Source organism: Pipra filicauda, unplaced genomic scaffold, assembly GCF_003945595.2.
Source record: "Pipra filicauda isolate LSUMZ 115617 unplaced genomic scaffold, ASM394559v2 scaffold135_size2527700_pilon, whole genome shotgun sequence".
NCBI classification, from domain to species: Eukaryota; Metazoa; Chordata; class Aves; order Passeriformes; family Pipridae; genus Pipra; species Pipra filicauda.
Genome location: NW_024103829.1, coordinates 2,089,957 through 2,106,977, shown reverse-complemented (window position 1 = coordinate 2,106,977; position 17,021 = coordinate 2,089,957). Strand labels below are relative to the sequence as shown.

Genomic DNA, 17,021 nt, shown 5'->3' with positions numbered 1-17,021 from the left:
AGACCTAGTGAGAACAGTCATCTTTATCACTCCTGGTCATGTATCCTCCTGAGAAAATTAGAATATTATTTTAAAACATAATTCTGTTAATTCTGGATTGTAAGGAGACTTAACTATGCCCTTCCTCTCTTTTATGCAGTCATCCTAATAACTTTGGGTTGTAAGAGTGTGCACTACATCTTAACTGTCTGCCTGACTGCATCATGCGCTTGATCTCAGTCCTAAATTCATGCTGAGGTAAGTGTGCTTTTACAAAAGTTTTTCCTTGAAGGAGTCAGTGAGAAGCAGTGTGGTGTCATCATTACCTTGCCATTCTCTCATCTCAGTGTCAAAGATTTGCAAACTGAGATTAAAGCCGAAACAAGCTGACAAGTTTTATTCCATGCATTTAATGCAAAGGTGATTCAGAGTTGATATTAATGACAGTCACCTGTGCCAAGGCTTCAAATGTCAAGTTCTCCCACAGAAAAAAAAGCAAATGCCAACTAAATAAGCCATCAAAAAAGCAATGAGGAAGGAAGCCCAGAAGACTGGCTTTGGCCATCTTTGTGAGCCTGATGCAGCATCTGTGCTAGGACTATTTTTGGAGCTGTCACGGATAAGACTACAACCACAGGAAAGAATGAGTAAAATTGGTGAAGCTATGGAAAACTGTATCACCCAGTGACTGGAAGCCACAACTGTGGCTAGCATTTCTAAGTGGAAATCTCACTGCTACTACAGTCAGCGTAGTACTACAGGTCACATTCTAGACACTGGTAAGCAACTGCTGTGTTAGCAAAAGGGAAAAAGCTAGTGCTACTGAAAAAAACATTGGAAAATATCTACCTCTGTGTCAAAGATGATAAATTTAGGGTCTATATACGAAAAAAAATAGATTCTGGAACAGTGAAAAACAAAAACAGCACTCAAGTTTCCAAAATACTGTCTAGTGCTATGATGCTTCTGATATTTCAATGGCTATAAATTATCAAATGGAAGTATTAGTTTCATTAATACAGAAGGATGAACAGATAATAATCAACATGATTCCCTTTCTCGGACCGAGCATTTTATGTTTGCTATTTAACTGCTTGTTATATTACACTATTTAGCACAGTACTTTCAGTATTCTTTCTGTTTAAGAAGGAAATTATTGTGATAAATGTAACAACTGTCAGTGATAACTGTTCAGTTTGTCATTTATCTGGTGACTGCATGGCAAGACAGTTTAAATTTGATGTCAGGTGTACCATTTAGGAGAAGGTATTTATCTTTAGTTTACTCTGGTCATCGAATACTACAATATTTAACGACAAAACTCCACTGTGTCACTCTCCTGTGGTAACACTCTGCACTCAGTATCTGTTTGATACTGAAACCAAGATAGAAAATTAATTTTAAATAAAGTTGCCCACCGTTACATAAAAATAGAGACATTATCACTCAATATTGCACTGTGAATCAGAACATATACAATTATGAGCATACCTAGCTGGAAACAGAACGGCTCCTAAATTTGCAATCTATTTAAAACTGGTAGAGGCCAACGAATTTGTACACAATCAGAAAGGAAGTGGTTCTTGATGTTAGTGAAAATAATTCTCTCCTAGTTCCTTATTATTAAAATGTCAAATGCCTGAACTTCCTATCCTTGTGATTCTATTTGAAAATAATAGTAATCTTGTAACAAAAAGAAGGATGAATCCTTTTTATTTTTACATTTACTGCACTAAAACCACAACATATCAAAATTAGCATCTTCACTTTTTTTTTTGAATGCAAATGTTCAGCAGTATTTGCTATTTAGCTTATCACAGGGTCTAACTGAAGAAACTGCATTTCATCTCATGGTAATACCAATACAAAATTGGACAGCTTCTTGCACGTTTTTAAAACTGTAAGGCAGGATTTAAGCTGTCACATTTTACTCCATCTATAACATACACATTCCTACACATTACTTTTATTGATGAGAACATATCAATAGGTTATCTTCTCTGTTTGAAATAGAGAGTAAGGACATGCTTTTTAGTGAATTTATTTTAGAAAGAGAATCAGAAGTGTGTATGATGACTTGCTGCCAAGCAAGCTAGATATTGGTGTTTAAATTGAGATGAAACTACAGTACTTAACTAAATTTACTAGACACAAGTACATGAAATCCAATATTGATAATAATTTATGAAAGTAAGAATACTGATTCCTACAATACTGCAAACTTAGTTTATGATAACATAATTAGTTACACTAATAACACTGCTTAGGCACAGTCTTGCTAATTATATTATAAATATTAATGATATCAAGTCTTTGTATTTGATTGCCCCTAGTAGGATCATTTATCACAGTGTTTCCTTTTACCCATGTTATATTATTTTTCTTCCTTTTCCCTTGATTGTTCATTCCTGGACGAAGAGCCATCCTGAGCTTATGCCTGAAACGTATCACTAGCTTATCAATGATGCAGTCCGCTTAAGTTTAAATGTTATTATTTAGTAGCAATGATACAATGGGATATAGTTCGGTGCTAATACAAATACACAATCAATTATATTCTGCATGTCTTATTCCTTTTAAATGTGTAACAGAGTCAGCCAGATAAGATTACATAGGGTTTGTTTTTATTCTTTTTCATATGACCTGTTTCAAGTTAAGATTCCTTTGAATTATTAAATGCTTCCTTAAAGCATATTTTCAAACAACCTTTTTAAAGTTAATTATTGATGTAGTGACAAGCAAAAAAGTCTAAGAATTATAATTTTTTTCCTTGTCTTTGACAACAGTTGTCTGTTTGGTAAAATACAAAGGTAATACAAAGATAGAACACTGAATGCAGCTTTAAAGAAGAATTACAACAAATCTCTGTAACATGAGTTGGAAATGCTGTGCAGGTTTCTACAAGTGTTAAAGGAAAGAAGTTTAGATATAACCCTTTGAGCCTGGTTTAACTGCTTAACATAAGTGGATGAAAATGAAACTGCTTATATCTTGGTTTATTTTTAAGCAGCGTATTATCCAGAGCTTTAGGAATAGGATTGTCTTTCCTCCTTGAAGGTAATGTTATAATTTTCAGAGCTCCACAGAGAACAACAACAATATAGGAGTCTCTAATCTCCTGCTAAATCCAATTCCAGTCATCAGCAATGATAAGCAGAGATTTGGAGGCGTTTGACACTCCAAATCCTATTCTTTTGTAATTCTTTACTTTTTACAACATTTTCAACAGGCGTATATCAGATTTTTGGGAAGGATAATCAATAGGCATGATGTATAACTGAAATCAGTCTTCAAAGTGATCCCCTCTAGTAACCAGAAACAAAAGCTCAGCCTCCCTGCTGTGCAGGTATTTTGCTTAGAGCAGTAGGCAGTGGGGCATCACTAGGAAGCCAGTTACACTTCCCTGCTTCTCAGCATGGATCAGCAGGTGCCCTGGTGGAGGGATGAGCAGTACTGGGGCAGCTGAAACCCACTGCATCTGACAAAAATGCTTTTGTAGCAGGGAACTACCGGAGCAGAGAGGAAAGACAGTCCAGAGGACAGGATTTCATAGAGACCATAGTTTACATTCCTATTTCATCACAGACTTTCTAGGTTTAAATGATATTGTGGAATTTATTAACTCCTTTGGTGTCACTGATCTTCACCTGGAACTTCTCTGCCTCAGAGAGCATTTGGGTGTCAGCAGACATGAAAGACCTTGAGATGCTTAAGTACAGTGACTGAAGGGCCACTCCTACCTGATCTAGTGTTCCAACTAACAGATTACACCTGCCTCAGCTGGTCAGATCCAGTGTGAGGGGGGTTTTGCATGTCTCCTGAATGTTGCACTCCAGCTGGAACACCCAGGAATTTCTGGCACAATATTAATATCAATCTGAACTGAGTTGAGTTTCATTAAAACAAACAGTTCCAGAACTTGTTCTAATGCATTTGCCTGTTTAAAAAGACATTTTAAAGACATGATGTTATGAATCAAGTGATCACATTTATAGTAAACATGTTAGCCCATATCAAGTCATTTCAAGTTTGCCTTCTTAAGCTGCTTTCAGATATTTGTTAATACTCAGAAGGAAAAAGACCTGGTGACTAATTGTGACAGCAGCAGTGATTAATCAAGGTAAGTAGCAGAAACTGCATACAATGATTATGGAATCACATTCAAAGCCAAGACATAGAGTCAAGAATGTCAATGGAACAACATACCTTTCCCATCAAGTCAGCAATTCTAGGTACTGGTTTTCCTTTCTGGTGGCGCATGGTTGCAGGACTCTGTCCATTCCAGTCTTCAAGTTCCTCAATGCTTTTCAGGTAAAGAAGAGCTTGCAGCCCAGTGCAGTAGTCCTCAATAATAGTGAAATCTTGATTTTGGATTGCACTGCACACCTACAAAATGTAAGTCAGTTATCATCAACATCCTGGCAGAGAAGCACATGGAATTATCAAGCTCTTTGTACTCACTGATTATCAGATGACCCTTTCTACAACTCCACTGGGAAAGAACTGCAAGAACTGAGGATATTAGCTGTCTGCTTAATCCTATGTCACGATACCACCACTGTAGTTCAGGAAAAAAAGGGCTCAATGACACTAGTTATGGCCGAGTTGCCTAGTGGCAGCCCTTAGACCAGACCTAAAGGCTGTTCAGAGGTGAACCTGCAAGCCCAGCCCCAGGTGTGCCTTCCGGGGTGTTGATGGTGAGTGCACCAAGCACACTGGCAAACAAACCATCATCTCTGTTCAGACCTTTGCTTGCAAACACACATACAGTGGTATTCCCCAGCCTGCTCTGTTAAGGAAGTCCGGACATAACCAGTTAGGTCCCAATTAAGCAAGAGCCACGGACTTGCTGAGATTGGAAGGCATGTCTCGTTGTCCAACCTCCCAGCTCTGAGAAGGGTCAGCTAGGGCAGGCTACCCAAGGCTGTATCTAGTCAGGATTTGAATATCCCCAAAGACAGAGACTACACCTCTCTGAGGAACTTGGTCCAGTATTCAGTCTCCCTTGCAGGTTTTTTCTTATACTTAAATGAAATTTCCTGTGTTCCAGTTTGTGCCCATTGCCTCTTGTCTTTTCCCTGGATACCCTCCAGACGAATCTGGATCCAATGGTAGTGTCTCAGCAAACACCCAATAAGCTGACCTGTTAGTATGGGTGAGCACTGCCAGGCACAGACCAGAACAGTCCCCTTCTGCTAATCACCATTTCCCGGTCAGAGCTACTGGGAGGCCAGGACACTTTATTTTAGATACTTTAGAAACACAGAGAGCAATATAGCTTTATAAACTTTTAAAGCAATGATCCCTGATCTACAAAACTACTGACAGCAGAGAATAGTCTGACTATTTACATGGATTCTTCTGGACCATTTTGTGGATATCAGCTCAGATTTAAACCCATAGAGATCCCCAACCAAACTGAATAAAAAATCCCTGACTGTTCCCTGAATACCTTCTCATTAGCTAAACTCTAATCAGCCATCAGTGATGAGGTGCAGGGTTGATTGAGTACCATTAATTGTCAGTCTCTGGAAATGCTCTTAAATTCCAGATGTGTCAGTGTTTTCAGCCTCTGATTCAGCTTTTATTATAAAAGCTAAAAAGAGTGCTCCTGATAATAACTTGACTTCCATGCACACATAGTGAACACAACAATGAAATAGTCAGCTATTTTAGAACATGAATGTGTGCACATGCACAAACACATCCAGTATACCTTAGATCATAATTGACATCAACACTTGAAAAATAAGGAAATATATAATTGTTTTTCACATTTCAGAAATGACAATACAATTTGCAATCCTGAAGACAGGTACACACTGCATTGGGAAATACCATACACTACAGCTGTGCAAGAAAAAAATAAAGGCAAACTATAAAATAAGCACAATAACATTTTCTATGCAGTGCATTTACATTACATAAAATCTTTCTCTGAAGAAACAGAGTGGGCATTAATTAGGTTTGTTATGCCTTCCACAGGCTTCAAGATTTTTTTTTCCCGATAGCAATTACAGAGAGCATCATAATAATTTCCCATACAGGTAATTTAACTGCAAAATTTAACTGACGCTTATTTAAACCTTTTCGTTCACCAAGGAATTCTTTTTTTTTTTGTGCATGGGTAACACTTCTATTAGCTATGCTTAAAAACACTGAAACTATAAAAAATACAGTTAAAAGCCATGTCATGTCACTTGAAACAAGTTCAGACACTGTTGTCAAAATCCTGAAATATTTTGACAGGATGTGTACACATGAGATACACTGGAGGATACCTGTAATAACCTTATAAATAAAGAGGCTTTTACTGTTTTCCATCTTGTGATGCAGTGTTATGAACCGCAATAATATAAAAACGTGCAGAAGATAATATCACACTAAGAGCTAACATTTGATCCCTGTGAGTCTATGTGCAGTGCACTGTTTGCCTTCCCTGGAAAGCCAAATAAGGTCCGGAACTGAAGGCAAAATGCAACTTTAAGAAAAATGTAAATCTCTGCACTAAAGAAAAATGTTACTTGAAATGGAAGGACTTCAAACAAACAAGTGGTTTCAAATGATCCTCCTCTTCTGTAGAAGCTTTGTGACTATGGTGCCCAATGGTTTACATAATTAGCCAAAAACGTGCCTTTCACTTATTTCACTGTGACAAAAGCAAGTGCTTATGTTTATGGGCCTTTCCTAGAACTAGAGAGATTCAAAGATTAAAACATACAAAACCAACAGAAATAGTTTTTGCCATGTTTTTGGCAAATTCCAAAATTCTGAGCTTCAAAATTTCTCAGATGGTGAGATTTGTATTTTAGGCTTACAATATCTTCCATGAATCAATGTAGAAGCCTTTGCTGCATTTTAAAAGGCGGTGAACAAAATGAAGATAAAAGGTCACCCTGACCCATCAGCCATGACAATTTCTACACCACAGAGAGAGGTTTTTAGCATCATACCTGGCTGCCTCTGAATCACCAGTTTAAATGACACTGTGCCCTCTTTTCAGCACAAGAGAAGTGGCAGGGCAATAGACCAGGTGAGACTCAAACTCACGCATCTGGAAAAATTGCAGCAGAACTGAACCGACCAATCTCCACACATCATTAATGCCCCTCTCTGCTCCCGCTGCTTGCACGGGGAACAGGCTTCCTCTCCCTTGCAAAGCTAAATGCTGAGCCTGAGCCCCCTCTTCTGCTGCGCAGCTATGGCTGTATTTAAAATGGAACTACCTTTTGGTTGCTACCACCTCTTGTGTAATGTCTTATCAAACCACCTCAAGAGGAGATAAAGGCAAGAAGTGCTGTGTAACTGCTGCTGTCCGCGCCTTGTACACATGAAACTGAGCTGCAGCCAGCTCTGCCGGCTCAGCCCCTCTCCTCAGCATCATGCTTTTACAAACTAAGCACAGCAAAATGTGCTTCCCTCTAGACCCTGAAGCAAAAACCTAACAGAACTGTAACTTCACAGCTGAGAACACACACCTGGTCATGTTGTATCAGAGCAGTGGTCTGTATCCCGTGGCCAACAGAAGCCACTTATGGACAAGTATAAGAAACAGAGTGGGTCTGGATCAGTTGCTTGTGTGGTTTATCAGCCCAGGTTCTGGCAAGCAGTAGTGCTGGATCACACAGCAGAGATGGCACCTGTTTAATATCCCTTAATCCTAAATAATCCAGGTGGATCTGTTTAATGAGTAAATTAACATTAAGCTATTCACTGACCCAGCCTCTTACCTGAAACATTTAGGTAGAAAGTATCTTTCTTCTGTGAAAAATGAGACACTGGCCCTTTGAGCATCCTTTGGGACAGAGTGAGGTCCAGGTCACAATGAAGCTGTCAGCTGCTCTGCTCACAAGTGCTGTCCTACTGTCTTGCTTGTGTTGGTGTCATGGTTTGAGAGCCCTAAAATCCAATTCCCTAGTCCAAGCCCCCTCCCACATCTCAACCACAGTTGGTCTCTAGCTTTGGACTTGAACTTGGACTAGAAGAGGAAGATGCTACATTTTTCCTGTTTAGAAACCTGTATTATTCATATTGCACTAATATACAGGGAGATAATTTTGCATGAGCTTGGTTTTACTCCATTGCCTGGCTCTGTCCTCGTAGTGGAACTGCTACAATTTAATTTTTAGCATTGGATCTCCTTTTCTTTCTCCCAGATCCAGACTCCAATGATTGCCCCTTATGTCTCAAAGGAGACAAGCAGGCCAACATGCTATGTATGATCAACTACATTGTGCTCTCAGTATTCTGAAATCTAAAACTGCACAGTGTAAGTTGCAACTGTAGGTTACAATTCTAATCTATACAGACATGTCTGAGATACTAAAAGACACAATGCCTGCTTTGCTGTTGGTAAATCAAACATACACCAAACGATCTCATTGGGGAATGGGGATGTGAAATGAATCATAGGCTAAGGCTCTAAGTAAAACTGCTCTGCCAAATGCAATGATGGGAGAGGCATGCAAAGGTCCCTGCTGATGTCTTGCATAAGAAATGACCTGCCTGCTCTATTACTAAATAAACATAAAAACTGAGTCTTTGTCACAGGATCTAGAGACATTATGAATCTTACTTGAGGAACTGGAGTAAATTGTCACAGATTATTATTGTGTAAAAAAAATTTTACAGGTTATGTGATTGTCATTAATCATTCACATGAATCTGAAACTTTTGATTTACATATTTTTGAAGAAAAAATTCTTTACTGGTGACAAGTACTACCATATCAGTCATAAAACATTGTAAATGCCTTTGCTTTTAGCAGAATCATTACACAACAAAGAGATGCCAATTTCCAAAGTGTTTACTGAGGTAAATCCCCTGCACTGTTTACTGAGAGCTCTGTCTGTGTAAGACCTTTCAGTTTTGTCTATAGTCTACGTTTCTAGAAGCAATGGGAAAAATACCCAGACATTACATTTTATTTCTGTTTCACTCTCTACAAAAATGGATGTAGTTCTAGTAGACACTTTGGGATATCCTGGGAGACTTTGTGGAAGACCCGTGCCAACCATGCAGAAGCTGGACAAAGTGCCTGAGGCATTTCCAGACAGATCACCCCATAAAGAAATTCCTATTCAGTGCTGTCCTTACATTTTCCCACTGGCAGATGTTGCAGAGGAGAAAATATTTCCTGTAACACCAGAAGAGGAAACAATGAAGTCTTCTTCAGGCATTAGTCTGTCCACTCTCTCTTACCCCATGACACTCAGTTTTTACATAAACTCATTATTATACATTGAAATCCCAGCTGGACAAGTGATGGTGGGGAATATGGTGCCAAAAATGAACCCTAGCCCATCTATTCCATCAGTAGCTGGGATTTCAGCAGAGGCCGCAGATGAGATGCAGATCTAGACACATTTGTGGTAGTTTTTTCCTATACTACTTTCACCTAACAGGAGGTATTGTGTATAATCTCACATACTGCAAGTTCACTGCAAAAGACTGGAGCAGGTCAGAGAAGCTGACCTGTTCAGTAATGTGCCGTTTTGCAGGAAGTGTAAGTATTCTTGGTGTGACAAGAACTGTGAGAACAAGAATCTTGTAACGTCTGGCAGCAGTTGTTCTCCAATATGAAATTGTTTCAAAGCACTATCAGAACCCTTTGCAAATGAGGAATTTGTTCTGGAAGACAATAGCTTGGAGAAAATTTTGATTTTTACACCCCTCTGAAATATATATATACCTATCTCTTCAGAATATGGGTACAAAATAATTGTCACTTCTATGAAAACAGAAGTAACAGTAAGGAGGTAGATGGGTGGCAGTGATACAGTCTAGAAGTAACAAGATTGATGGGTATATATTTGTATATACAAACGCAAATCACAAAGCTTGACTGTTCTACCATATTAGTTTCTATTTGTTGTAGCTGTACATCATCAAAGCAGTGATGTCTCTGTATATTGCATTTAGTGGTAATGTAACGGACTACAAAAAAAAAAAAAAATCAAAGTGAGAGTTTCTAAGTAGATTCCTGGCAATTGAGACAGCAGGCTCTTTCATCTGTGCTGTAACTGTGGCAGTGCATTGATTTAAACTCCTTCTGAGATCTCAAATGCTTTTATATTCTTAGGTCTCACTGGCTGCTTTCTTTTTCCCTTTTTTCCCTTCAAATGATAAAATTCTAGCATTTAGCAGAATGCCATCTTACTTCCCCAGAAGATGGAGACTTATTTCAGCTTTGGTTCTAAATTGCATAGGATCTGTAAATAAAATAGCTTTCAAAAAGTCATCCGATTAGGAAATTGGCCTTTGACTTCAAAATTTCTAATATTGTTACCATAGCAAGGGGATAAAGAACTATTATTCCTCTGAGATAACTGTGAGAGGTTTTACAATGCATTAACAATTTTGCTTTTCCATGAATTTGGTTGACTCCCTTTAAAATATTTTTACTGATATGCCCAAATGATAAGCAAAAGGTTTACTGTTTTTATATTATATTTTCAATTTTAACATTAATAATCTTTTTATAGAAGCTTTCTTTTTCTATTAAAAATTCTTCCTGATAAGTATTGAAGACATAAATTCATCTTCCTCTTGGAGAAACATTTATGAATGCCTGAGCTGTTATTTCATGTATAGTTGAAGCTACTGCTTTCTTGATTAGTGTCTGTTGATTAAGATTCTGTTGAAAAAAGACTGAAGCTGTGAATGAATGCAAGATGCTTCAGGAATAATTCTATTTGTGCCCACCTGGGTATCCATAGGAATTGGCAACCTTAAGAAGATTAATTTTGTTGAAGCGGGAAAGAGCATTATGAAAATCTGGGTAAGGTATACATACAATTTAAAATTTATTCTCAAAAGCAACTAGCAAAAATTGACCCAACTAAAGAAAGATCTTCCTGGTCCATGCAATCTATATGCCTATGGAAATGAAAATATATGTTTTCTAGCTTCTGTACAGTAATTTAGACGTGCCCAGATCTCCAAAGTAAAAAGCAGCAGACACTGTACTGGTTGTCTGACACAGTACTCATAATAATGTGGCAAGAACTGCAATGTGAGAACATGCAGACAAATAAAATCTCCTCTGAGAGGGGAGATTATACAATCTTCAGGACACCAATGTCTGTGGAAAGGCTGTCTGTATAACCATGGTTCCTCTTCCTCATGTCTTGGTGAACACCAAGTACATTAAATGTGTAGCCTAAATTATCCTTTCTATCAGCAATTATTACTTCTGCTAGAGGGCTGTAGGATTAAGAACATTAGGGGAATTGGATTATCAGACAATGTGGTGCACTCTCTGGGAAAAAAACCCCCAAGATTCTTTGTTTTAAAGAACAAATTTGTAAGTAAGAGAAAGCTTCCAAAATATTGATACAGTACAGATGGAATGATTTGATTCACTCACATTAGCTGCTTAAATGACTCTAGAGATATAGGTTAGAAGATGAGATGTTACTTAACAAGTCTTCAGATACTGGATCAAGATGCAAAACTGAATTGGATGATAGATGATAGCCTTTTTAAAACATTAGAATTGAACTAATATATATGAACTAATGAACTATTACTGGTTCCAGAGTCTAGTATAGCTTTCAGAAAGCAGTTTGAAGGACTCAAACATTACATCTATGAATTGTCTGAATTATGAGAAAAAACCCCCACCTACTATTTTTTTTACTAAGTCCTAGACTTGAAGTCCTAATGAGCTGAGGGCTTACTAGTGACACTTAGAGAGGTAACACACAGAAGAAAGATTTAAAGATGCTAATAACCCCAGGGTCTGAAAAGCAGGCAACCATTCATAGAGGGCTTAAGAAATCTGTATTACAAAAAAAAAAAAAACAAAAAAAACAAAAAAGAAAAAGAAAAAAACCCCACAACTGGATGGTCCAGCGCCATGTGGGTATCAGTAAGTCAGTGAAGTATTTCAGATATTTTGTTATACCTCAAGAGCGTTCATCAGACAAGCTTGAGATAAATTGTCATTCTAATTGAAAGTATAGGCTAATGCCAGTAAATCACAGAGCTTAAAATGAGTTAAAAGGAGAAAGACAGCGAGAAGAGCCACATCTGCTGAAGCCACAACAGTCTCCTGAGACAGGCTGTATTGAGAAGCTTCCCCAGCAGGGGATGGTTACTCTTCCTGGCACAGAGACCCTGAAGTACCTGATTTTGGGGACTGCAAGAGTAGATCTTGTTCATGTATTGCACTCCAGCAACCCTGGCCAGTGATGAAGGAGGAGAAAAAAGTCGAGAATCCATTAGCCACTTATGAGGGCACAGCAGGAGATAAGAGCACTAGAAGGGATCCTTTAGGAATGTTATCCGATGCATTAATTCCTAGCCTACTCAAATCTATTTTTCGTCCCCTTAAGTTCTCCACTGCCAATTAATGTATCTTTGATCTAAATAGCTAAACTGGGTGTTTGGGAGTGGGAAACTGGTTCTTATCAAGGGACCCTGAACGATGCAATTTTGTATCCCATGTCTTTGACAGGCAAAATGCAGAATAAATCAAGAATTTTCAGAAGGCTCCCTGAGGTAATTGTGGGGTTTTTTCACTGTCAACCACCCCTAGAGGAATGGTTATATTTCCTTATCTCACTAAGCATTCTGTCAGTTCTTGGAACTACAAAGTGGACCTTTATGCAGTAGGTGGGCACACACACCAATAAAAATGCTGATCGTGATCATCTTTCCTAAGAAAACAAATATGATTCCACATGCCTTGAGCATTGAGGAGTGTGGGAAACAGCTTCATAATCAGCCATCTACAGCAAATTGTATCATTGTACTGCAGATCTACAAAATGAAAGATAGCTTTGAAAGCAGATGAACTAACTCCCCTGTGTAAACAGTCCAATCACATCGAGAGGCTCTACAACTATCTTTAAATATATGTTGAATATCACTTAATATTTCATTTATTAACACCCAAAGGTCTTGCCTCTCTCTAATAAGTACTGTTGCGGAAAATGAAATCCTTCAGCTCTCCCAGTGGTTCTGCAGCTGCTGGTACAGCATCACCAGCTGTGTCAGGTAGATGTAGATTTACTTGACCCAATTACATGAGTCATATCCTCCAGCTCCAAAGAAATTTCTAAAGCAGGTACCAGTTAAGTCACTCTGATCTGGTGGTTTGATGATAAAAGTCACCAAGTAACATTACACAGAAGTTAGCAGTGGTTTTAAGATTTTGTTTTCTGAGAGCTAGCCAACAGGAACACCATCATCTCTGGACTGGAGTTGGTCTGTTATCCCATTTTTGGAAAGGTGTATTTGTCAGAAGTGAGTGGTGCTCTAGGGAAGCATGCTTTTCAGAAAAGAATGGTGTTCTGAAAAATGTGTGGAAAAGAGTTCCAGAATTACCAATATGTGCTGTTTGACAACATGGAATGTAATGGCTCCATTTAACTAGAAAATGTCTGTTTTGCAATCCAAGTTAATTGGAATGAAAAGGTCAAAACTAAAATATGTTGTGAAAAGACTGAAACAGAGATTTGATTCACCCAAATAATATATTTTTTCTTTAAATGTGCTAGTTCCACACATTTTTAGAATTTTGATTATCAGTTTAAACTGGAAAACTTTTCCGTGCTTAGACTTCCCTCTGACAGAATAACTATTTCCTCATCACTGGCAATAGTCAGGTTCATTAATACATAATGGATCCAGGGCAGACCTTCAGCGTTCATCCCAGGACACTCTGAATCAGACACAGTAGGGACCTGAACCCAGATCTATTTTGATTAAATTAAATTTGTCAATGAAAAACAGTTTTCTCAAAGAAATTTTGAAAAAATTCTAATGAGAACCAGCTAACGAGGGATATTCTCCTGTGACCAGGATTTTCAAAGCCGCAGACCTCTCAAAATCAAATGGAAAAGAAATTTTTCCATTCTGGAACCTCAGTTCAGTCCTGCAATGATTAACCCCTCATCCTGGTGAGTCTTTCCCTCTAGTACTCTCACATTTTATTTCAGCTAAAATTACTTTCATCCTTTATCAGTTTGCCTGTAAGAATTTGTGCAGCAGCTGCTGTGTCCATTGAAGAGTGAGATTCATGTGAATAAAATAGTTCTGACCCTCTGAGTCCTTCGTGTCTGAGATAAAAACCCACTTCCACATTTCCTTAGGGATTGTTTTACCTATCTCTGTCCAAATAACAAATATCATCAAGAAAAGCAGCAACACAACTCGGGATATTGAAGGAAGTTAAACTCTTTGTTAAACATACTGCCAGCTTCCAAAATGCCAGCTTCAGAAAAATGCTTTCTCTGTTTATTTCTTCTATTCTAATTGCATGGATAAAAGGGTCCCTCATCAGCCAGATCAAACTGTGTCAGGGGGGTTGTGCTGTAGCTGGAAAAAAACTTCAAAAAGGCATCAGGGTTCATATTCCCAGATTGCTCCCTCCTTCCTGGGCAGAAAAACCACTTTTCTACCACTGGGAAAACCGACAGATCAGTGACCAAACTGCAGCTAGTCCAGCACCAAGCCCAAGCTGAGCTGCCCAGCAGTGCACTCCTGCACCAGTGCAGGCTCCAGGACCATGCCTTCCCTGAGCACAGTGTCCTCCACTGCTTACTCTCCCTCTCTTCCTTTCACTGCCAGGTACTGCCTCTGACTGAAAGATCAACAGAGCTGCTATGATACAAAAAGGAAAATTTCTTACACATACGTTTTCTTCGTGTGACCAATAATGTTTCCAAGAAAAACTTTTCCGATGGCAGAGCTTTGCAATCCCAAATGTTTTACATTTTCCCTTTTTGGAAAACAAGTCCCCTACAGTTACAATAAATATAACATAAAAAACCCCAACAAAACAACAAACAAACAAAAAAAACCCCAACAAAACAAAACCCACAGGAATTTCCCTAAGTAATTACTGGAGATGGTAGAAAGGAAAAAAGAAACAGCATTTTTCACTGTGCTTATCTTTTGTTCTATTTTTTTTCAATATCCAACAAGAAGCTGGGTATGCTTTCAGATTCAATTTCAAGTCACCTCCACACTGGTACACAAGGGGAACTCTGTCTACAAGAGAGAGCTTCATGTCTGGAAGCAACCTGAGCTGAGTAAAACAACTTGTCTACAATTTCATCAACAATTAACCAAGCCTCTTGTGAAGAGTCATCTCCATGGCATCTCACTCGATGCCAATTCACACCATGTGCTTTTATCTTCATGAAGGACAGCTCTGTGAATGTTCATATAAGATAGTGGCAGCATAAATCCACATGAGTAGTGTGAATCCACATGAAAAATAGGTACAGCAGTACCGGGTTTTGGAAGGACAAGCAATATTGTGGATCCTTGAGAGAGATGGAGAAAACATGTTGCCAAAGCAACTATTCTTCATATCGCCTCAATGGTTAAAGTCCCTATGTCACCCGCGGAGGCAATGTAGACACCTCGGCAGAGGGAGAAAGAGAAGCAGACCCAGTGTCCCCAGGACAACAAATCCCCTGTGGAGGCTGGGAGTGACTGGTATAGGACAGCATTTGAGCTGATGTTCAATTAAGACCTCATTGTTAGTAAATAATTATTACCATGCAGTGATAGTTAACCTACCTTGCATGAGAATCCATTACGAGAATGACAAATAGCAATTGCTAAAGAATGAGCTTTAATTCGTTCTTACAAATTTATGAAATAACAATCCTATCTATGCAGACTTCATTTACTAGCTGGTGAAATGAGCAGAAATAAAGGAAAACTAACAGATAAATCCCCTAAGTAGCTCCAAATAAAATGTAAAATTAATGCAGAACTGTATAAAATAAAAGACATTATTAGTGTTTAGTCTGTAACTTTTCAATCTGCTGATTTGAATATTGCAACTTTTCATTAAGTGGCAAGATAATATAAGTAAAAATCAATAATGAAAACCTGTTCTAATTTGACCTTTTTTACAACCATAACAAAAAAACTTTCTAAATTGTTTTTGTTTGACAAATTCTGATTTCCATTAAAAGGAATTCTCATAGAAAATTCTCATCAATTAGTAATTTTCCCCCCAATCATCTGTAATGGAGCATGTGTGGCAGTCTTCTAATTACTTCTTTTTTATTAGCAAAGACAGATAGTTGAGAACAGGTTGAGTTTCTGTAATTAGCACTAGGCTAGTTAAAAACCCAGAAAATAATGAAATGTTTTCACAAGTGAATGCTTGAGTATGTCTGTCCCAACTCTTTTCTCTTTCACATTCATTTTTCTTCGGATTTCATGTCGACATGTTCAAACAGCACTTTGTTCCCTCTTTTGTTTCTGCATGTACTGCAAATTTCAGCTCTGCAGAGAAGGGCCACTCCATTCAGTGCTGCATCCATTGAAGACTTTTTTCAGTGTGCTGCTCTGTGAGCAGCGGAGCTAATGATACCTGGCTTCCAGCAGCTCTGTGTCTCCTGGTTGGGTTCTCTGACGTCTAATAAGGTGTGGCTGCCAATTAAAGCCTTTCCTGTGGCTGACACAGTCTTAACAGTGCTGTCCCATGTGGATTCTCAGAGGTCTAATAAAGGTGAGCTCATAGTGTGCTTGTGCTTACAGTGAAGGAATGCAGTTACGCTCTCTCCTCTGCCTGACTTTTTTGTTTTCTCAAAACTTGTTAGAGCAAAATACTTTCTATCTTCTGGCAAATTTCAGTGAAAATGGCCACAAAGCTCAAATGTGACCAAGGCACTCAAATGGATGTGCAAACACACATCGAGTTTCTTTGGGAATACGGTCTAAAAACTACTATTTCTACAGGAAACTACACTTATCTCAATCAAAGGACTTATATCTGAAAAGTAGGTTTGCCTTAAGTGGCCTCTTTTTTTCTTTACAACTGTTGATGAGTGTAAAGAGTCTTGTCTGATATCATTTTGGTGGCCTGTTACTGCACCCAGCAACTTATTCTTCACTCATCATTTTAAATGGTGATAGAAGAATTAGCTGCAGCACCTTAACTTCTCTGTGCCATGAACAGCTTTGTACAGAAAGGTTTTGTTCTTCTACCTCTTGAGCCACAGCCCATGTCAGAAACTTCACAGTGTCCTTCTGGTGCCAATGTATCCCTGTTCTTGGGCTTGTCCGCC

At 38.4% G+C, this 17,021-nt stretch overlaps 1 protein-coding gene and 1 long non-coding RNA gene across 4 annotated transcripts in view; one reads left to right on the top strand and one right to left on the bottom strand.

The window, feature by feature from the left end:
- The window catches only part of LOC120322608, a 45,730-nt gene extending 44,830 nt beyond the window's left edge, over positions 1-900 (top strand). For both annotated transcript variants that reach the window (XR_005562416.1, XR_005562417.1), the window contains exons 3-4: positions 140-237; positions 327-900. This is a non-coding gene — a long non-coding RNA (uncharacterized LOC120322608). The remainder of the gene's footprint in view (positions 1-139; positions 238-326) is intronic.
- DPYD (dihydropyrimidine dehydrogenase) overlaps positions 1-17,021 on the bottom strand; it is a 338,238-nt gene that overhangs the window by 41,284 nt on the left and 279,933 nt on the right. For both annotated transcript variants that reach the window (XM_027740750.2, XM_039378355.1), the window contains one exon: positions 4,186-4,365. In XM_027740750.2, the coding sequence (XP_027596551.1) occupies positions 4,186-4,365 (180 nt within the window). The remainder of the gene's footprint in view (positions 1-4,185; positions 4,366-17,021) is intronic.